General features: G+C 33.7%; 1 protein-coding gene across 1 annotated transcript; it reads left to right on the top strand.

The window, feature by feature from the left end:
* The first annotated feature begins 5,594 nt into the window (after nucleotides 1-5,594).
* On the top strand, nucleotides 5,595-21,000 carry LOC111713485 (innexin inx2). The gene is made up of 11 exons (XM_023488346.1): nucleotides 5,595-5,651; nucleotides 6,842-6,894; nucleotides 7,209-7,278; nucleotides 8,088-8,188; nucleotides 10,700-10,799; nucleotides 13,081-13,209; nucleotides 16,893-17,050; nucleotides 17,678-17,780; nucleotides 17,888-18,081; nucleotides 19,057-19,174; nucleotides 20,117-21,000. Exons 2-11 carry the CDS (start codon nucleotides 6,857-6,859, stop codon nucleotides 20,216-20,218), a joined length of 1,113 nt encoding a protein of 370 aa, XP_023344114.1. The 5' UTR covers nucleotides 5,595-5,651; nucleotides 6,842-6,856; the 3' UTR covers nucleotides 20,219-21,000.
* The last annotated feature ends 1,669 nt before the right edge of the window (nucleotides 21,001-22,669 follow it).

Genomic DNA, 22,669 nt, shown 5'->3' with positions numbered 1-22,669 from the left:
ATCTGGACGGCAAACCAGTTAGGAAGCTCTACAGCTAAACAGCTAACCAGTTAGGAAGCTCTACAGCTAAACAGCTAGCCAGCTAGACAGCTAGATAGCAACCAGTTATGAAGCTCTACAGCTAAACAGATAGACGGCTGGAGATCTAACAGTTAGGAGACTCTACATCTAAACAGCTGGACAGCTGACGTTAGGAAGCTCTACAGCTAGACAGCTAGTTTTCCAGACAGTTCTACAAATCTTCATCTAGCCAGCTAGACAGCTGACCAATTAGGAAGCTTTACAGCTAAACAGCTAGGTTTCCAGACAGGTTGACAAATCTACATCTAGACAGCTATACAGCTGACCAGTTAGGAAACTCTACAGCTAAACAGCTAGGTTTCCAGACAGGTTGACAAATCTACATCTAGACAGCTAGACACCTGACAAAATAGGAAGCTCTACAGCTAAAGAGTTAGGTTTTTAGACAGTTCGACAAATCTACAATTAGAAAGATAGACAACTGGACCACTAAACATCTAAAAGACTACAAGACATTTAGACAGTTAGACAGCTAGACATATGTACAACTAGGTAGCTATACAGATTGACATATAGATAAATAAACGGATAGACAACTAGACAGCTAGAAAGATTGACATATTGACAGACAGACAGATAGACAAATAGACAGATAGACAGATAGACAAATAGACAAATTGACAAACAGATAACTAGACAGATAGCCGAGTAGACAACTAGACAACTACGAAACTAGGGAAGTTGAGAGATAGACAACTAGGCAGCTCGACAGCTCGACAGCTAGACAACTAGACAGATAGAAAACTACACAACTAGACAACTCGACAGATAGACTACTACACAACTAGCCAACTGGACAATTTTACAGATAGCCAGATAGACAACTACACAGATAGCCAACTAGACAACTTTACAGATAGCCATATAGACAACTACTCAGATGGACAACTAGACAACTTGACAGATAGCCAGATAGACAACTACACAAACAGACAACTAGACAACTCGACATACATATAGATAGACAACTCGACAACTTGACAGATGAACAGCTAGAAAGCTAGACAGCTAGACAACTAGACAACTAGACAGATAGACATATAGACAGCTAGACAGCTAGACAGCTGAATGCACTAGCTCCAGATGTTAGATGAAGAATAGGTCTGCATTGGATCTAGAGACTAGGGAGTACCAATAAAAAAAAAGTAGGTTTATGTATATTTACTTGAAACCAGTTTTTGGTCTTGTACGCCAACATTTTTTCAATAAAGTTAACAAATTCTGAAAAGAATATTCTTCTAACAATAGTTATGATTAATGGAATTTCATTAATGTCAAACTTTGAGTCTTTTAAAATAGATGAGCCTCCATGTTTAATGGAACTACCTTTAGAAAATTGCAATCTCAAAATATATCGTGATCAAGCACTTAACCCTCTCCCTCACTAATCCCCTACACCATCTCCCTTCCCCCCTCTCCCTTTCCCCTTTACCCCCTCTCCCTCCCCCCCCATCCACCTTCCATGCTACTCTCCATTATATGCATCAAGATGGGAAAAATTCTATGCAAAGTTTTTTATTATGATATTCAAAACTTTAAATATATTTGTTTGACCCCCCACAAAAAATTTTCTTTTTTCTAAAGGGTTTCTTGACATATTGATATATCTTCACTAGGTTTTCAAGGCTGTTTGCGCACCTTTTTAAGTAACAAGCCACCATTTCTCTTTCTGGGAAAACTGAATATTTCGCATATTTTTCTGCTTATAATGATGGATTTCGATAGGCAAATTTCAATCATGCGAGATACCATAATTACATCAATTGGGCTCGATCGTTTCAGCCGTTTTGACGTTTTTCAGGATAAACTCAAACAGACATACCATGTATCGTATAATAATTAAAGATAGCCTGACAAAATTTGCCCCTTGTGTAAATAGAAAATACATATTTTGCAGTCTGCTTTTTCTTGTTTGAATTGTTTTCAAGCGTTGATAAATGTCTTTGATTAAAAGTTTAAACAGGTGGCTTGAACCGGCGGCATGAAAGGCTTGGGTTGAATGCAGCTTGTCAAAATTTCTTTTTAGAACCAATGCAACTTAAATTATTGGTAGGAAACTACTGAAACCAATGTGTTTAGAAATATTGGAAAAAAACTACTGAAATTAATGTGTTTAGAAATATCGGTAGGAAACTACTTTAAATAATGTGTCTAGAAATGTTGGTAGAAAACTACTGAAACCGATGTGCTTAGAAGTATTGGTAGGAAACTACTAAAACCGGTGTGTTCAGAAATATTGGTAGAGGACTACTGAAACCAATGTGTTTAGAAATATTGGTAGGAAACTACTGAAACCGGTGTGTTCAGAAATATTGGTAGAAGACTACAGAAACCAATGTGTTTAGAAATATTGGTAGGAAACTACTGAAACCATTGTGTTCAGAAATATTGGTATGAGACTATACTGAAACCAATATGTATAGAAATATTGGTAGGAAACTACTGAAACCATTGTGTTTAGAAATATTGGTAGGAGACTACTGAAACCAATGTGTTTAGAAATATTGGTAGGAGACTACTGAAACCATTGTGTTTAGAAATATTGGTAGGAGACTACTGAAACCATTGTGTTTAGAAATATTGGTAGGAGACTTCTGAAACCATTGTGTTTAGAAATATTGGTAGGAAACTATGAAAATAATGTGTCTAGAAATATTGGTAGGAAACTATGAAAATAATGTGTCTAGAAATATTAGTAGGAAACTACTGAAAATAATGTGTCTAGAAATATTGGTAGGAAACTATGAATATAATGTGTCTAGAAATATTAGTAGGAAACTACTGCAAATAATGTGTTTAGAAATATTAGTAGGAAACTACTGAAAGTAATGTGTCTAGAAATATTTGTAGGAGACTACTGAAACCAATGTGTTTAGAAATATCGGTAGGAAACTACTGTAAATAATGTGTCTAGAAATATTGGTGGGAAACTGATGAAACCAACGTGTAGAGAAATATCGGTAGGAAACTACTGTAAAGAATGTGTCTAGAAATATTGGTAGGAAACTGCTAAAACCATTTTGACTAAATAAACTAAAAACTACAAAGTCCATCCAAAATATCTAGAAATAAAAAATGTAATGTTGGTATGATAATTAATTCTTAAACTAATGTGAAGAAATATTTTGATAAGAAAAATGAACTTAAAGTTTAGATAGGAAACAACTAAGAAATATGGAAGAAAATAAGTTTTATTGTATTTATAGAGTCTAGACAAGAACACCTGCTGTAGACTATATCAACCAAATAAATGTGCTTAAATCAGAAACCTCGTTGATAAGAAGAATTATCTAAACTAAACAATGAGAAATATATAGATCTTATCTGTCGATATCAAGCTTGATTTCTCACCACTAAAAACTCCCAAATAAGGGCATAACTTGAAATATAGTCTCTTTAAAGGGACTGGACAAGTAATTTCAAATGACCCTCCATTAATGTTTTAGCATGTACGATTAACAACGGTACTTTTTAAACCTGTCTCTGATCAAGAATCAATGAAAAATATTTTTTTTCTTTCTGACATTTTTTTCTTTCAATTGTGGATTCTATATTTAAAGTGCCTTGCGGATTTATGCTGCCGAGAGAATAAAAGAAATTATGTGAATTTAGCAATTCTTTTAATACAGAAAAAGACGATATCTTGTTAAACAGATAGAGGTTTAGATAAAATGGAATACATAATGGTGATTTTTTCAATAATTACTTCGAAAAAACTGTTTGTTGAGTAGAAAACTATCGTTTTAAAAAAAGTTTGTTAAAAAACGTTCGTTCAGTACAGTAAAAACTATTGTTTTTTTCTAAATCTTTTGGAAAAGTGTTTGTTCATTAAAAAACGATCGTTTTTTCAAGTTCGTTCGAACGATTTTAAATTTTTTTTCTGCATGACACCTTTTTTATTAAAAATTTTGTTCGGTCTCAAAAATTTCGTTCCTCCAAAAAAAACTATTCCCATCTCTATATACATGAGCTAGGAAGAAGTATATATATGAACTAGGACGGAGTATATATATATGAACTAGGACGGAGTATATATATGAACTAGGACGGAGTATATATATGAGCTAGAACGGAATGCACTAGAATGGAGTATATATATGAGCTAGGACTGAGTATATATATGAACTAGGAAGGAGTATATACGGTAGGACGGAATATGGATCTGAGCTCGAAAGGAGTAAGTATATGAGCTAGGAAGGAGTATATACACGAGCTAGGAAGGAGTATGTATATAAGCTAGGACGGAGTATGTATATGAGCTACTAGGACGGAGTATATATATGAGCTAGGAAGGAGTATGTATATGCACTATGACGGAGTATATATATGAGCTAGGACTGAGTATATATATGAGCTAGGACGGAGAATATATATGAGCTAGGACGGAGTATGTATATGAGCTGAAGGAGTAGGAGTATGTATATGTGCTAGGACGGAGTATATTTATCTCCCTGCTGAAGAGTAATCTATCCTGGTATTCCAACTATTTCAGGAATTTACTCTTCAGAACTCTACAATGGAGCAGGAGTAGGAGAAGCAGGATGAATTACTTCAATCAAACTCCGATACTCCGGAGTAAACTCCGATACTCCGGAATAGACTCCGATACTCCAAATTTGACTCCGATACTCCAAAGTGGACTCCGATTCTCCAGTGACGAATCTGATACTCCATGGAACACTCCGATACTCTGGAGTAGACTCTGATTCTCTGGAGTAGAATCCGATTCTCCTGAGAAGACTTCGAGACTCCTGAGAAGACTCCGATACAAATGAGTAGAGTACGATACTCCAGAGTGGACTTTGATACACCAGAGTAAACTCCGATACTCTGAAGTAAACTCCGATCCTCCGGAGCAGACCCCGATACTCCGATACTCCTGAAAAATATAATGTACGAACCCGACAACTTCAAATACTTTAAAAAGCAAAATAAAACTCTATTAATGCAGATATCTCAACATGTTCTAGCCACAGCGTTATACATTAATCTACAAACAATAATTTAATTTACAGAAATGTAAAAGGTTAAAAATGTGTTGGATGAAATTATAGTTGACTCTTTATAAAACTCACTCTTTACCATTTCAACCTGTACTAACTATCTTTCTACCTATGTTCTCTGTATCTACCTATCTGATCAGTAAGAGAAGGTACCTGGAGTTTAATGTTTATCATCCTACCTGTAGTATTCAAGACCACCTAGAGCAGAGTAAACCCAAACCTAACCCTGCAAGAACTCTAAAGTGAACGCTTAAGTGTTTAATCTTAAAAGATACACCTAAAACCTTATTATATAGACTAATGTATTATAAAATTTGTATTTAAAATTTAAAGATTTATTTTGTGAGAAGAGATGCTTTGTCTTCAATCCTTCCAGAGAAAGTTCTTATATTGAGACCCAACCAAACCCAAATCAACAAATCGAAAGTATTTATAAATCTATGATAAAACTTCATTTTGAGTTTATTTGTATTTGTAAAATCGACATTTTTTGCTTAAAAATTAAATATTTTCAGATCTAGACAATAGTGAATATCGGAGGTTTACAGCCTTTGCCATCCTTGACAGGTACAATTAAGCAAGTTCTAAAGGTTTGGGTGATCATAAAATATTGTGTTTTGTGTACAAACACACAATTTATTTTCTAGTACTCGTACTTTACATACATTTTTTGTACATATTTTTGTCTATCTCAACCAAAGATGGTCCAATAGTAGAAGAATATGCATTAGGAATATATCTGAATAGTGTACACTTGTACATGACGTCATTGGCTGCAGTATTGGTTTTGAATATAAACAATCAACATTGAAAATAGTAGGTGCTAAAAATCGTCGGAAATAACGACACTGTTATAAATTTCTAAATTTGTTTAATCAGTTATAGGGTAGGATGCTCTCCTGCTAAAATAATGGTAAAATTGTGATTTTTTACGCATCTCACTTGTATGAAAAATATTTTAAAACAAAATTTGTTGAATCATTAAGTACAGTTGTTTATTTAAAAGCAGAAGTTTAGGCCGGTCAAGTGAGCAAGGCCCAAAAAACTTGGTTTTATAGGGGCCAAAAAACGGCAAACTAAACATTGCAATCTGTTTTAATATAATTAATCTAATGTAAAACGAGGGTAAAACTTTTTAAATTACCATTAAATGTCTCTTGGTAGGTTTTATAAATCCATTATCTGTCTTAATTGATGAACTAGACAGTTTATCATGTTTTTGAAAAAGATTCAAATATGTTGATCTCGTACAACCGTTTGTTTTTAAAAGAAAAAGATTCGGGTTTCTTACTTCTCTTTGTTCCTTAGTTTCGAGGGAGTCTGTGTCCTTGCCACCCCCTTCCTTCCTTCCACCCCTGTCCTCCCCCCCCCCATAAGATAATTCCCATTGAGACATTTCTCCGTCAACCATCTTAGTGCAGACTTTCTCAATTATTCCCCCCTCTAGTCTGGGTAACTATCCTTTTTTCTTCCCCGTTGACCTTCTAGGGGGCAATAGTGTCCTTATCCTTTGACCTTCTGGGGGGCCTTCATAAGATCAGAGTCCGAATTTAAAGAATTTGAGCCGCGGCTTAAATTTGAGACGCGGCTCAAATATGGTTGGTTCAATGTTTCAAGATTTAAGCCGGCGCTCAATTGAAACTGGTTTCTGGTGGATTTTAGACGCGGCTCAAATTCATTAAATTCGGACTCTAGTGTAATGAAGGCCCTTCATAATTCCCTTGGGTCCAAAAGTTTCTAATGAACTTCTGTTTCAGACAACTTGCAGAAGGATGGCTCCTCCCGTTATCAACAGATTACCCATAATCAGGAATTTTACTAACTCAAATTTAAACATTTATCTTTCTTAAAATCTCTGCAATTCTTCTTAGCAATCTTTTAATAATCAATATAGTTTTCTACATTTTCTTCTTTTCTACCTTCACTCGTTAAAAAAATCTCTACAAACTTTTCTTTGTCTTTTTCTCATAAAAAAAAATATAACAATAATATTGATAAAATTATTTTATTCACAATTCTTTTAGTCTTGTTATTTTTTACTTATCCTGCAAAAGGAACTTTCCTATTCCCCTCTTTCCCTCTTTGATATATTTGTGCATAAATGTTAGTTTAACTTTTGTTCAGTAACTTGCTGAAATGGTTCAAGGGCGACGAATTGACGATAGACAACCCACTCTTCAGACTTCATCATCAGGTCAAACAATACAAATATTGTACATATTTTACATACTGTACAGTGTACATTGTGTAGTACATTTAAAGTCGACGCAATTGTTAACATGCCCTAAAAAAAGTAAAAAGTAAATTTCCACTTTGATTTTAAGAATTTGCAAAAAGAAAACATAGATTACAGGGTTGTCATTAATATTTAACTGTTTTATCCTGATATCAGATTTGATGGGGGAGAAATTTGTAAATTTAGGATTTCGTGTTCATGATGAGATCATGCGAGTTTCATCCATTTTTGAGGCAAAATATAATTTTCCAAGTTTTTAAATTATATTTTTATCTAGATTCAATTTGTTCTTTACAGCTTGAAATTCTGATAAAACCTGTACATTTATTATTTAAATTTATACTGTACACTGTACATTGTAAATTTATCCTGTACACTGTAAATTTATACTGTACATTGTACACTGTAAATTTATACTGTACACTGTAAATTATACTGTACACTGTACATTGTAAATTTATACTGTACACTGTAAATTATACTGTACAATGTCCACTGTAAATTTATTCTGTACACTGTACACGATGGTAAATAGGAAAATGAAGTTTACATTGGGTTTCCATTTAAACGACCAAAGCGGTAACTCCTAAGTAGTCCTCCCCCCCGCCCCCCCGTCTTGTTTTTGAACTGCATATTACATTTCTTTATTCATATTATATTATTTAAAACAATGTGGCTCTTTTTTTTAGGGCATACAAATCTTCTGAAAGGACTTTTTCTTGTGAAAAAAAAATAGTAAAAGTGGTTTTAAAAAAATTTATTTTCAGGCTTCAACATTCGTGATTATGTTCGGACTCTTATTTATTTTCCTCGAAAATCATTTGGATGGTCGCGCTATCATCTGTCAGGGGGGAGACCAGTATGCCAGGTAAGGAAACCGACATCATCGACCAGAAACTCTGCGAAAAGTAAAAAAAAAATTCTTTTATAGCTTTGTTGCTTGCTAATCTAATCTTGTACTTGTATCCTTAAAAGTTTAAAAAATTCAACCAATCAGAGTCACGTATATGAAGCCATTTAAGATTGATATACAGAAACGGAAGGGACTCTCTAATTTTGAAAAACAGATTTTTTATTTTTCTCTACTTTATCCAAAAAAGAGTGGATTAAGCAAGAAATTGAAAGTGTCCACATTGGATATTCGGATTAAGCAGTCTGGATTAAGGGTTTCCCATTCTAAAGTTCCCAGCTCCTGTAAATGTTTTTAAACATGTGTATCTCTATAATTTTCTTGCAAATTTCTGAAAATTTATTAAAAAATTTAATTATTGATATGAGTGTTAATTGCTGATATGCTGTCCCAGGGTAATTGACTAGGGCGAAATATGATCCCGAGTTATATTCTGCAAAGTAGTTAAAAACTTAATTATCAAATTATGCAGACATTAAAATATTTCAATAAAAAGTAATCTAATTTGTACGTCGTAGACAATTTTTTATAACTTTATAATCTTTTTCTCTTCCGATAAAACTATCATCGGGGCCTTGGTTTTTACTGGACCAGTTTTGAGGGGGGAAAGTGGCGTAGAGAGTGGGGGGGGTTCTCGATAAGATGTGTTTTGAAAAGAAGTTAATTAAGTGATTAATTATATGTCTGAAGTGTCTGATATCATCCACATTATTTAATCAATTCAATTCATTTCGAATTTTTTCTTCTTCAATTTTTACCATTTGAAATATAAAATTTTGTCGATTCTAATCAATAAAATATGTTTAACTTTTACTCATCACAATTCACAATTTTTGTATTAGATAAATATTTTACAACTATTAATACGAATTGATACATTTATCTTATTTATATCTTATCAATTAATCTTTGAACCTGGTTTTCATTTTCATCACAATTCACAATTTTTGTATTTGATGGATATTTTACAACTATAAATACGAATTGATTCATTTAACATTACTTAGCAATTAATCTTTGAACCTGGTTTACATATTCATTTGAAGTTATTTGCTATCTATATATCTATATATATACTATACTTGATAGTGTGTCTGTTTGTTTGTAACCAATAAACTGAAATAGAGAAATAATTAAAATTTAAAATAGAAGATGGCTGCAAAGAGCCCTGAAAGCCTAGTTCTAAATATTTTAATCATAGGCTTTCATGGATTAGAAAAAAATCTTATTCCCTGTTTTCATTTTTTATTTTACATCTGGTTTAGACGATTCTATCCTGTAAGACGTTAAACTGAGAAGGATTATCATCCTTTGAAATTTGACACCATGGTTATCATGTTATACCGGTCAAATACACAACTACTACTTCTTAAAACAATATATATTTATATATATATATGATATATTATATGTTATATATATAACACCGGTCAATTATAAATATATCTACCTGTAAAAAATTTATATTTGAAATTTAATTTTACAGCTTTGTCAGATTTAATGAACAGTGAGTTAACAGTCTTAGTCAAATAGATTGAAGTAGATAGATGGCAACGTAGAATTTGTACACTCTCAGTACAGCTGTATTCTGACGTCACAAGTGTCCGAAAAAAAGTATTAAAAATAGTGATAATTTTAGAATAAAAGGCTCATTTTACAGTAAAATAAGTGCAATTTTATGTGTTCCTTTTTTTCTGTTTTCACACTTTTTTATTTAATCTTGGAAAACCTGTCAACTAATGGGAGAAAATTTCGTTTTCCTTTTTATATTTGACACTTGTGACGTCGTGTATCATTGGTCTATTTCTCTGTTGCCACATATTGTACTTGATAATCTATTTGGTGTTAGGTAAAGTACTTCTTGGTCACACCAAGGGTGCACTGAAGAAACTTGTTTAACAATCTGTATTTAGTTTAACAACTTTTTACATTATACTGATTCAGTTTGAATTCGTATTTTTTCATCAAAAATTTAAAATAACTCCAAGAATAATATCGTTATAGAATAATTCTAAAAATTGACAAAAATTATGTAAATGCAAAACTTGAATCTTGCCTGGGAATATTTTAAACAGTTTTCAGGCGGAACAATGACCATTAAACCGGGGTTCATCATTATTCAAGGAAAGGATTTTTAAAATAAAAAATCAATTTTTGAAAAAAATATCAATTTTTTGTTCCATTATATCGAATTATTGATGAAAAGAAGTACTGTAATATGAATGATTTGTTTTGATAATAAAGTTGTTGAATGTGCCTTCCAATTTTCCTTCCCTACCTTCCCCTTCCCTTCCTCTTCCCCTCCATCCTTCCCTTTCCTTTCTACATTCCCTACCCCTTCCACGTTCCATTGCCTTCCTCTTCCCCTTCTACCTTTCTCTTCCTCTTCCCCTTCTACCTTTCTCTTCCTCTTCCCCTTCTACCTTCTCTCTTTTTCTCTTTTCTTTTCTATCATATATATATATTCAGGTCCTACTGCTGGATTCATGGAACTGCCTATATCCGACCTCACCTGCAAGGAAAGGCTACTGGATGTTTCGTTGATCAGAGTAAAATTGATTCTCCAGAGGTGAGAGCGTCTTGACCTGTTTCCCACCAATGAAATTGAGTATTTGTCACAAATTCTGATTTTCTGATGCCTATATTCTTTCAAACCCAAGTTCGGAAACAGCTTGATATTTAAAACTAAGAATTTTGTTGGATAAAATCTAACTTTGAAATGTCAAAAGCTTACACTTTTAAGTTACAAAGAAAGAAGGCATAGAAATTTCGATTTTGCCACAGACTCAATTCCCTTGAAAAAAGTTCTCCATGTATTCAATCGAGAAGAACATGGCTTTTAATGCTTCAATTTTAGATAGATACTTTCAAAAACTTGTTAATATGGAACTATAGTATTAATTTTTGAACCAGTCCATATATTTTTGCATTGTGTTAACCATTGATTTTTCCAAGTTTGACTATGAGAAATCGATCTATAAAGTATTCATAATTTAAAATATCAAGGTCTACTATATCAGGTTGCAAAGATGCAATTATTACAAAATTAGAGTTTGAGGCAATTGTTCAGTTTAGTTGTTTCTAAACTAGAAGCATATTTCTGAAAAAAATAAAGTTGAAAAAAATTGCTGATTTATTTTTTACTTTCAACACCTGCTAACATTCTTTGGATTTCTTTGAGATATTCTTAGTATTTTAATTACTTCAGAACAAGTCTTTTAATCTTAATTTCTATATACTACTCTTTCAGTATAATCATTACAGAGCTATACTGTTATAATCTTATTTTCTACATAGCAACTGTTTTTGTCTTAATTTCTACATAGCTACTGTTTTTATCTTATTTTCTACATAGCAACTGTTTTTATCTTATTTTCTACATAGCTACTGTTTTTATCTTGTTTTCTACATAGCTACTGTTTTTATCTTATTTTCTACATAGCAGCTGTTTTTATCTTATTTTCTACAAGCTACTGTTTTTATCTTATTTTCTACATAGCAACTGTTTTTATCTTATTTTCTACATAGCTACTCTTATGTCTTAATTTCTACAGTCCTACTTCTTTTAAAATCTTAATTTCTACCGAGTTATTCTTATATCGTAATATCTTAATTACTATTCTTATATTCAAACTAAATTTCTTTTGAATTAATGGGTTCGATAGAAATGCATTTTATTCTCTGCTCAAATATTTGATACATTTATCTTNTTAAAACAGATATTCAAAAGGTTAATAGAATAGATATATAGATAGAAGGGTCAGAAACTGAAACCACAAATTTGGTTTAAAGGGGTTGAGAGTTAACTGTAAAGTCTGTTTCGGCCGTGGAGTAGAATTTAACTTTCATAAATTGCATCAAGTTTTGACATAAAATAAATTAGAATATTATTGGGTTTTCGTATGAGGGAGATGAAAGGGGAGGGGTTGGAGGTGAAGTGAAGGGGGCAGGGGCGGATACAGGATTTAGGTGATGGAGGGGGGGAAGATTTTTTAGGAACAAAAAAATTCATAATTCGGAATAAAAAATCGCGGCGCAGGTGAAATTTTGTTTTTACTTAAAAGACTCAAAAAGAGTTAAAATTAATGACTAAAGACTAAAAAACTAGATTTTTAACTTTTCACACATTAAAGTTTATTAAGACAGCTATTTTTCATGTTTTGCACTAGGGTTTCCTTCCCTTAAGCATGCTATTGAGAAGCTATTCTGAAAATAGGAGCAAAAAATTCCAAATTCAGGGGGGGGGCTACGCCACTCCCTGAATCTTTCAGCGGGGGCGAATGTCCCGCCGACCCCCCCTGTATCCGTCCCTGAAGGGGGGAGGTGAAAGGAAGATTGGAAGTGAAAGGGGAGGGGGTGGAGTTGAAGTAGTGGGGAAGGTGAAAGGAAAGTTGGAAGTGAATGGGGAGGGATTGGAGGTGAAGTGGGTTTGGGATTGGAAGGAAGGTTGGAAGTGAAGGCGGAGGGATTGGAGGTGAAATGGGAGGGGAAGTGAAAGGAAGGCTGGAAGTGAATAGGTATGGATTTATGCCGAGAGAGAACTGTGAGAGGGGTGTGAGAGAAGGGTGAAATGAGAGAGATTCCAAAACAGGTTTCTGAGTTTGGACCTCGGCAGTTGAAACCTATAAAAAGTTTATGGACGCATTCTTTGCGCATGGTGCATAGTGAATAAATCTGATATAGGTCCGGGGGGTAGTTTTGTAGTTTCCTTTGTTTAGCGTTTCCTATTTACATTCCTTGCACCTGTATTCAATTATTCATCTTTACACTCTAGATTTATTAGTAAATTAAAATATAGAGTTAAGGGTGGGAAGCGCAACGAATTTTCTAATTTTTTGTATTATTCCCAGGATGCCCCTGTCACAGCATACTACCTCTGGTTGCCCTTCCTTCTCACATTCTGCTTCGGGTTCGCCAAGTTCCCCAGGAGCATCTGGAGGAACTTCCTGGAGGGGAACATGATCAGGAACATTATTCAGGTTAGGAACATGATGAGGAATATAATTCAGGTTAGAAACATGATCAGGAACATAATTCAGGTTAGGAACATGATCAGGAACATTATTGAGGTTAGGAACATGATCAGGAACATTATTCAGGTTAGGAACATGATCAGGAAATTATTAAGGTTAGGAACATTATCAGGAACATAATTTAGGTTAGGAACATGATCAGGAACATTATTTAGGTCAGGAACATAATTTAGGTTAGGAACATGATCAGGAACATTATTTAGGTTTGGAACATTATCAGGAACATAATTTAGGTTAGGAACATGATCAGGAACATTATTTAGGTCAGGAACATTATCAGGAACATAATTTAGGTTAGGATTATTCAGTTCAGAAACTTAATCAGTAATTTTGCAAAGGTTCGGAACATTATCGGAACATTTTTAAGGTTAGAAACATGATCAGGAACAACATTTTATTTAAGTTTAAATTGTTTTTAGAAGACTGAAGACTGTATTGAAAGATGAGATTTACGAATAGTTAACTATTTGAAACCCTCTTGCCCCCTCCCCCACCCCCCTTCTTTGTCCCTAACCTAGTACAAACCTAGTCCTGAGGAAATTCCATTTTCTTATTAAAATTGTGCTAACGTTTTCTAAAAAATGCGCGTTATACACGAGATGAGACAAATTAAATGGTTTAAGTTGTCTTGGCATTTCAGATTCAAGAATGACTCGGACTAATTCACGTTTCATTTTCTTTTTGCACATCATGGAACTTAAAGTTTTAGGAGAATTATAAAAATGTTTTTAATCATTTTATATCTTTTACTGAAAACGGCTTTGATTCGGTTTATTTGTCAAATCAACTTAAGGACAAGGTACTGTAGATACGAATAGAAAAGCTTAATAAATTGTTTATTATTGCCCCTAAAATTTAATTTAAACCTGTCGTATGATAATTGCAAAAGAAAACCTGATTAAAGAATGCTAACTATTTAAATATGGACCCATTAGTCCTGATTAGCCTTGGCATACTCAGGCACGCCTTAATACTGCCTTAATTATATGATTTCATTTTTAAATCCTTAAATATGTTTCGATTTTTAACTATATTTTACATTACTTGTCTTATCCTTATCATTTATACATACTTTTTTAATAGATTTTTTTACCAATTCTTCTTTACCAGCAAAATATGTTTCCCATTACAACAACCCTTCTTTATTGTTTAATGTTTACTATCTCTCGTACCTATGAAAAGTTAAATTAAAATGAAGTAATGTTTGGAATAACATGACAAATATTTTGATTACTGAAACCCATTGACCTCAAACCCACAGAAATGAAGGATTCATAAATTTTATTTAAATTCCCTTCCCTTCACCTTATCAGTCCCCCCCCCCCTGGACCTATAGGGGCACTCTCGGGTCCACCCCTCATCTAAATCTCCCTCTNAACAGCTATAACTCCAATTTTACTCTGTTCTGTAGAATGCGGCCTCTTCCTTGGAAAATTTATAAATAGTGAACAAACGCAATCTAGAGGGGTGGAAGGAACAATACCCGATTTACAAAGCTTTGTCTGATCAAGTATTACTAAGATATCAATGTTTATAATTTTGAAAACTGATTATTTTCAATTGTGGTTTCTCTACAAAAGTGATCTACGCATTTCTTCTGCAGGAAAAAAGTAGAAATTCTATGATTAAATACATTTAAATTTACATTTACATTTAAATATATTAAAAATATTTAAACCTCGAAAATGGATCCTTCCCTTATCTTATCTTCCCAACTATTAGGGTCCAGTGAAAGTACGCTTACAATCCCTTTAAACTTGAAAGAAACCGACAGAGCTCTCATATATAGATAACAGGGTTAATGTAAAGACAGAATTTCTTTATAAAACAAAGATTTTTTCAGGGATAACATTTTTTATTATTTTTAACGTTCAATGACTTGAAAAATAAATTAAAAATTTAAAGTCACGAGTAAACCTGTTAAAGATTATAAAAATATTATTTAGTTTTCAAGAATATCATTCAATTTCTAAGGTTATTAAACGTGGAAAATATGACGATTTCTGTAGACTTCTGTAGATTTCATAATATGTTTTCAAACTATTAACTAATAATATCGTTGATCTGAAACTTTGATCTCGATATCAAATGTAGACACTTTTAAATTAACCTGCTGAAGAGCTGTAATTGAAAACAAAAATGAATTTTGAAGTTATGAGGTCAAGAAGTAACATTATAAATGAATATAAATTTAGTTTGGACGGGAGAGGACATAACTTTGATTTGCTTCTGGAAAAAACATTATCTCCTGTTCGATGTTTTTGTGTAGGACAATATAATAAAATCTATGATTATGATATAAGTTCTAATTGAACCTGTTGGACAGGTTTTATCAGCTCTTGTCTTCAACCTTCAAAAATCTTATCTTTAGTTATCTATAAATATGCATTCGTGCAATGGGATCTAAGCAAACGTGCCCCCACCCCAGAAAAAAAATTTATTTGGTGAATAGTATTAATAACTAGCTGAAGGGCCCGGCGTTGCCCGTGGAATAAAAAAAAATTAAGAAAAAAATTTTCGAATTGTTATTTAGCCTAAGTTACTCATGTTAACCCCCGGGGCACCCATTTGTTCCTTAAAAAAATTTCAGTCCATTCGTTCCAGCCGTTTGGTCAGCTATAGGGAACATATATTCGAATGTCTTGTTTAATTATATATTCTAGAATCTATATATAAATTTGGCTTGTCTGTCTGTTTGTATGTTTGGGTGTCTGTCTGTTTGTATCCAATAAACGTCAAAACGGCTGAACCGATCGGGCCCAAATTTTTTGTGGGTCATCACGTGACCACAGGGAAGGTTTGTGAATGATCGAAATTTCAAATATTTGTCTCCATCAAAATTCGATCTTCATTAAATTATTTAAAATTTTGAAAATCCACGAAATTTTTTGTGAAAATCCGCGAATTATTTTTGTTTTGTTTTACGATTTACACAAAGAGAACATGTTCACAATTAATTTAGAAGTTCGCGCCCTCTAAGGCTAGTCTAAAAATATTTAGGGAGGTATATAAAGTTCAGTTTTAAAGGGACTGTAGATGTAATTTGAAGTGACTCCTTTTAAAGAGGGTAACCAATACCACAGATTCACAACGTCTGTTTCCCTTTAAATCTTTCTCTGCAAGAATATCTTCTTTAAGCATAAATTATTGTCAATTATGGGTTCTCTTTAATATGATTTGTGAAATTTTTGCTTCGAAATCAACGGAGGAAAACCACTTTTTAAGCTTTAGAAACGACGAAACTTCCACATTATTGATCAGACAAAGGTTTTAGGGTTCCGATGTGAATCAGGCGCCACTTTGAAATGTAGGGTCACTTGAAATTAATGAACAATTCATGTTCAAACACACTGTAGCTTATATTTCTATAAACATGTTTATTTGTAGGGGGGGGGTCTACTCATCGGGAGAAGGGTGTAATATTTACAGAGATTTGGGATCAGGGGAATACGGGCGTTGATTTAGAACAATTCTTATAAAAGCTTTAAATATATAGTTATTTTTACAAGGACACTTGATCCTCAGTCCTCACTTGACAATTGAAATTATTTCTTTTTTAGTAGCAAAATATTTATTTTAAACTATAAAATTATTTTCTCTTAACAAAATTTTCATATTTGCCTATTCAGGATCGTGACCCGAGTACAATTGCTCAGAACTTCTTTGATTTCCGACCTCGCTATGCTCGCTACCATTTCTACTTCGGGTTCTGCGAGTTCTTGAACCTCTTCATGGTTTTCCTCAGCGTTGTCATCACCGATGCTCTCCTCCTCGGCAAATTCTGGACGTAAGTTAACTGTTTTTTTACAGTTTTGATTTGTAAATGTCTTTTTTTTGTAAACTTCTGATTCTTGTTCTTTTTCTACACTTTTACTATGATAGTGTTAAAAAACTCCAATTCTAAGGATGACATTAAAGTTAATTTATTCAAGTAAATAATTTGATAAAGATACCATGAATGTAATGCAAGGAAAGTTAATTGCAGTTGCATTTACTCTGCGTACATATTGAAACCAGTTCTCTCCGGGCGGAATTTGTAAACAAGAATAGATGCCTCATCAGTGTTTGTTTAGTATCCGAGAAGGTTAAAAGCATTGAATTTTGATAATTTTGATAATTCGCATAATAGTTTCCTATGACCAGAATATTTCATTGATTATTTATTTGAAAGATGGATCCCATGTCAGGCTTCGACATCCGTCTTGTGTCTACATTACCGCCCAGTGGCAGTACACTGCAGTACAAAAGATGCGTACACCTCTGAAATAACTTTCCTTGCATTAAATCCTTGCTATGAAGAAAATCATAAAAAAGCTTGCTCTGTGTTTAGGTACGGGCGTGAGGTTCTGAATTATATCTGGTCTGTGTTTAGGTACGGGCGTGAGGTTCTGAACTATATCTGGTCTGTGTTTAGGTACGGGCGTGAGGTTCTGAATTATATCTGGTCTGTGAAGCATGTTGGAGAAGACGGAAAATATCTTACTCATGACCCTATGTGTGAACTCTTCCCTACCGAGGTAAAAAAATATACTCTAAGTAAAGTTGATAATATTTGTAAAATTTGAAGCAAAATAATTTTTAAATAAGATTTTTTTTTATGAAAAATGAGAAAAGTTGTATTCAGGTTGCGTGCTATATCCGTATTGGAGCTACAACCGGAAGCATAGACCGGAGCAACTACCTCTGCATCCTCTCTAACAACCTCTTCAACCAGAAGTACTTCCTGGTCCTCTGGCTCTGGTGGTTGAGCATCTCCATCCTCTCCGTCCTGGGGATCATCTACAGGCTCGCCAGGATTGCTGTCCCTGATCTCTCCAGGTGAGTGTTCATTCTTCAAGCTATAGCTATCAGGGGCGGATTTAACTAATATCAAAGGGGGACGGACCGACCGACCGACCTAAATATTGAACAAAAGGCAATAAATTCCAATTTCCTATTTGTTCAAAAAAAAAAATACAAAAAGGTTCACTCAAAATATATATTCAACTATATGTACATGTGCGGATGTATCATGTAAGGAGGGGCCAGTGGGCATAGGTCCCCCCTTCTAATCCGCCCTGATAACTATGTAGGCATAGAAAAAATTAAATATTTTAGTTTGTCATTGAAAATTACGAGTTATATTTGTGAGTTTTCTAGTGTGATATATCATCATATTCCCCTTTATTTAATCCGCTTTCAAACTTTTAAAACTGTTAGATAAAATATTGAAACCTTTCTGTAATCTTTATTCTAGAAACCACTTCTCTCTAAATTTCTTTGTTCTCTTTGTTTTATCCCCCTTCATCTCCCCTCCCCCTTCCCATACAAACTTTATATTGAGATGATACGGGTCTAATTGGCCAAACGTCATCATTATTGCGTCACAATGTCACTCAAAATCATATTAAGCATTTTATTATCATTTTTATACAATTGATTTTTTTTTAATTACTAGACTTTCAGTAAATAAGTTTTGTTTCAAAATTTTGCTATATTTTTATCCTTCAGAAAAATTGGAAAGCGATCCATAAACGATCGGTTTAACACGTTTGTTTTTGGATGGTATTGTCACTGTTGGTTCGTTTTTGCATTGATTTTCTGTCAGGATCAGAATTTGACATAATTTAAGAAAAGCAAATGTTTAGACTACTCAAATTTGGAAACGTTTGCTCTTACACTGCCAAAATCTAAAAAAAACGAACAATATTAATGCACATCACTATATTTATGAGGAGGATCTAGATGTTTACAAAAAAAATCTATTTGAATTTCCCGCCATTATTGATCGTTTCTAATTTCCCGCCATTTTAGATCTATTCTGATGCGGCGCGTGAAGGCCTGGAGACTAGAGAACCTTGAGCTGACCGGAGCAGATTGTTTTGTTCTTGATATGTTGGCCGTCAACATTCCTCATAATATCATGGATCAGGTTATTATTTTTCATCCCGTACAAATTTTTAATTAAATTGATTCCCCAAGTTAAAAATGTCAAGAGCTGAAAACTTTAGAATGGTGGATATCGAGATTAATGCTTGATCCTCTCTTTTTCTTAATATCGAGACTAACCTAATCTTGTAATGTTTATTCAAGACTAACGTTCAAATGACTATACACGTCAAATATGTTTTTAATAAGTTGATATTAACATGATTAAATTTATATTTGTTTAAAAGCCCACGTGTAAACAGCCGCGACTTTAGTTCAATTGGATATTAGTTCAATCGATAGCATCGTATATGTAATTGTTATCAAAAGTAACTTTTATACAGTAGAGATATCCAAAAACAGGGCGGAGTGGGATTCCTGTTGTGCGCAATGTCCCGTAAAATTCCAAAACAGAGAGAGGGATTTAATTTTGTAGATCCAGAAAAATAATTATTTATTTAGGGTTAGGTTACGTTATAACACTTTCTGGGCCGAGCGCTGCGGCCACATTTAAGACCCCACCAGCTGCAAGTCTCTACGCAGGCATCCCACAGATATTATTTTTCTGGATCTAAAAAATTCAATCCCCCTCTCTCTGTTTTGGAATTTTACGGGACATTGCGCACAACAGGAATCCCACTCCGCCCAAAAAGAGAGGATTCAGAAGAAAATAATTGGATACTCAGATTAAGTAATCGGGATTAAGGATATCTCATTCTAAAGTTTTCAGCTCCGGATCAATTAAAGTTATGCGATCAAGTTTTATTTCATATTTGTTATTTTATAAACATAAAAAAGTGGAAAACAAAAAATTAATATATATTGCTTTTGAATTCGTTGAACTCGTTCTATAGTAAAGGTGTATAAACTATTTGCAAGTAAACCCCGGCCCCATTTCCTTTCTTTTTCTATTTAAAATTATTTTTACTAATTTGTTATTTTGTAGGTTTTGGCAGAGATTGGAAAGAAATCCTTATTGAAGGCAGATTATGACAGTGTGGATAATCATAATCAAACTCTACCCCTTAAAAGTACTACAGCTCTTTAACAGCTGAAAGCTCTTTAACAGCTGACAGCTCTTTAACAGCTGACAGCTCTTTAACAGCTGACAGCTCTTTAACAACTGACAGCTCTTTAACAGCTGACAGCTCTTTAACAGCTGACAGCTCTTTAATAGCGGACAGCTCTTTAACAGCTGACAGCTCTTTAGCAGCGGACAGCTCTGTAGAAGCGGTGAGAGCTATAAACCTTCACCTGCCTAACAGCACAACAGCCGCTGTAAATGTGACATTTGTTGAATTTTCCTAAAGAAAATTTGCAAAATGTTAGTTACTACTTACACTTCAAGAAATCTCAAATACAATCTACTTAGTTTCTAATCCTGTACAATATGCATACAAACCGAGGTTATTCTGTACAGTGTACATGTAATCTGTGCAGAGCATGGTTATTGAATTTTGTGTACATAAAACGAAATTATGATCTGTACATTCCGTACAGTAAAAACCCTGACCAAGATTATTCTGCATATTAAACCAAGATTTTACTGGACACCAACATTAAACCAAGGTTTTGGTGTGCAACAACATTTAGAACAATTTGTAAACCAGATCTTCAATGCTAGGTCTTGGAAACATATTTTACAATAAGGAAGATTTAAAACTGAAAACAAGGGACTTAAAAAAATGCAAGGAAATTGAACCCCCCAATATTCAGCCTTTTTTGACGGCTCTACCAACATTAGTATTGTAGGATTATGACAGTGCTGTTTTGTGTACATTACACTGACGTAAATTTTCTGTAGCTAAGTGAATTCTCTCAATCCGAGCATGTACATAATTACTGAGCCCGAAATTTAAAAGAGTTAGAGTTTTCTTTTTTGGGGTCTTAACATTTGTGTAGATTTTGATTTAAGAGATTTGACATAAAATAGAGAATATGAAGAATTACCAAATAAAAAAATATTTCATAATAAAAATATTGTATCCACAAAACTGCCTACCCCCATTCGTAAACCCGGGTTTTAAAACTGGTTTTCATAACGATTCACTGTCTTTAGTTTTGGGCTCTGGAAAACTATCCTCCTGTGCATTTTTCCCTTTAAAATTTTCCACATCAAGTATATTTTTGTAATAAAGTGCATTTATTTTGCTTTTTAATAGTTTGCCATTTGTAATTTTGTACTTTTCTAATGTTGAATAAATATCTTTAATGTATGGTAACTGAATTTTTCTGTAACATTAGTAAAAATATGATCTTTAGTTAAGTGAGTTCGTTAACTTTAAATGTAATAAATATTTTTGGATCAACTGTCGACGGGAAACATGTAAACGGTTAACACTAATGGTATAAAATCTTAATTTGAGATTTATGTAAATGGTTTAAGATTGTTCAGTAATTCTGGAAAACGTTGTACTGGATTCTCTTGATGGTATCTATCAACCTACACATATCCGCTATATTCCACTTCTGCCCTACGCCACATCCGCTATACTGCACTTCCGAGCAGTGCCAACCATGCTAGACTGTTATGCCGCGGCGCTCGGGCCAGAAATTGTTGGAACCTAACTTCTGGCAGCTATGCAACATCCGCTACACTGCACTTCCGACCTAAAAGCACGTGGTTTTACAGCGGTGCCGGTCCCTTAGCCTGTTCTAGCCCCGGCGCTCGGCCTTCTTAGAAATTATCTAAACTTAAACTAACTCGAAACAGAATTGTTCTATTTTAGCCGGTCGGAAGTTCAGTAGAGGGGATATTGCGTATAGACAAACTAGATCGTTTATAGCTCCAAATTGCGATTTTCGGAAGACTTTCTGCAATATTAACGGTTAAGACGACCATTTGTACTGAAGAGGCGCCACGAGCATGGCGTAATCCCTTTCGAAATATTAACTCTGTCAAGTTCTTACAATGAAGTGTACGGAAATTGATTAGATGTCATTTTCATAATTATTATTCTACTGTGCAAGATTTTACCATAACTCTCCAAAGATAAAACACAAGACTACATAGGCGGTTTCAGGAGGGGGGGGGGGGTTGCAGTTAATTACCCCCCCCCTGAGTGAAATTAGGGGGGGTGTACCCCTCCTGGATTTTTACAAATCATTTCTCATTTAAAGTATAGTCTTTCAATTTTAATACAATGGATGCTTTGGCCCTTTTATAGTAAAGCATCAAAATTAGCATTTGTGAAAGCATCAAAATCAACAATCAATCAAATTTGATGCCTTACTTACTCTATTTTGAGAAAATATTAACGTTCCAGTCAAATGATGACTTAATAAACTAAGAATTAGGAAGCAATAAGGGTTTCCCTGTCCTTTCTGGATGGATTTAAGACCACAAATATTTCCTCATTCGGTTGTTAAACAAGATGTAAGAAATCCTTCATTTTTCTGGTCCAAAAATATTTTTAATGCTTTTTAGAAAAAACTCTAGAAAGGGCAAGTTTTGGCAAGAGAGGAGGAAGATCCCCCCTCCATCCTTTTTGGGACAAAT

This window comes from Eurytemora carolleeae, unplaced genomic scaffold (genome assembly GCF_000591075.1).
Source record: "Eurytemora carolleeae unplaced genomic scaffold, Eaff_2.0 scaffold952, whole genome shotgun sequence".
Taxonomy (NCBI): Eukaryota; Metazoa; Arthropoda; class Copepoda; order Calanoida; family Temoridae; genus Eurytemora; species Eurytemora carolleeae.
This window is presented reverse-complemented; position numbering and strand designations above follow the sequence as displayed.

Excerpts from the sequence above, each read along its gene's own strand:
- LOC111713485 (XM_023488346.1), top strand. The coding sequence starts at position 6,857 with ATGGCTCCTCCCGTTATCAACAGATTACCCATAATCAG. Across the intron at positions 8,189-10,699 it reads GGGGGAGACCAGTATGCCAG|GTCCTACTGCTGGATTCATG; the intron begins GTAAGGAAACCG and ends ATATATATTCAG. Across the intron at positions 17,781-17,887 it reads GTGAACTCTTCCCTACCGAG|GTTGCGTGCTATATCCGTAT; the intron begins GTAAAAAAATAT and ends AGTTGTATTCAG.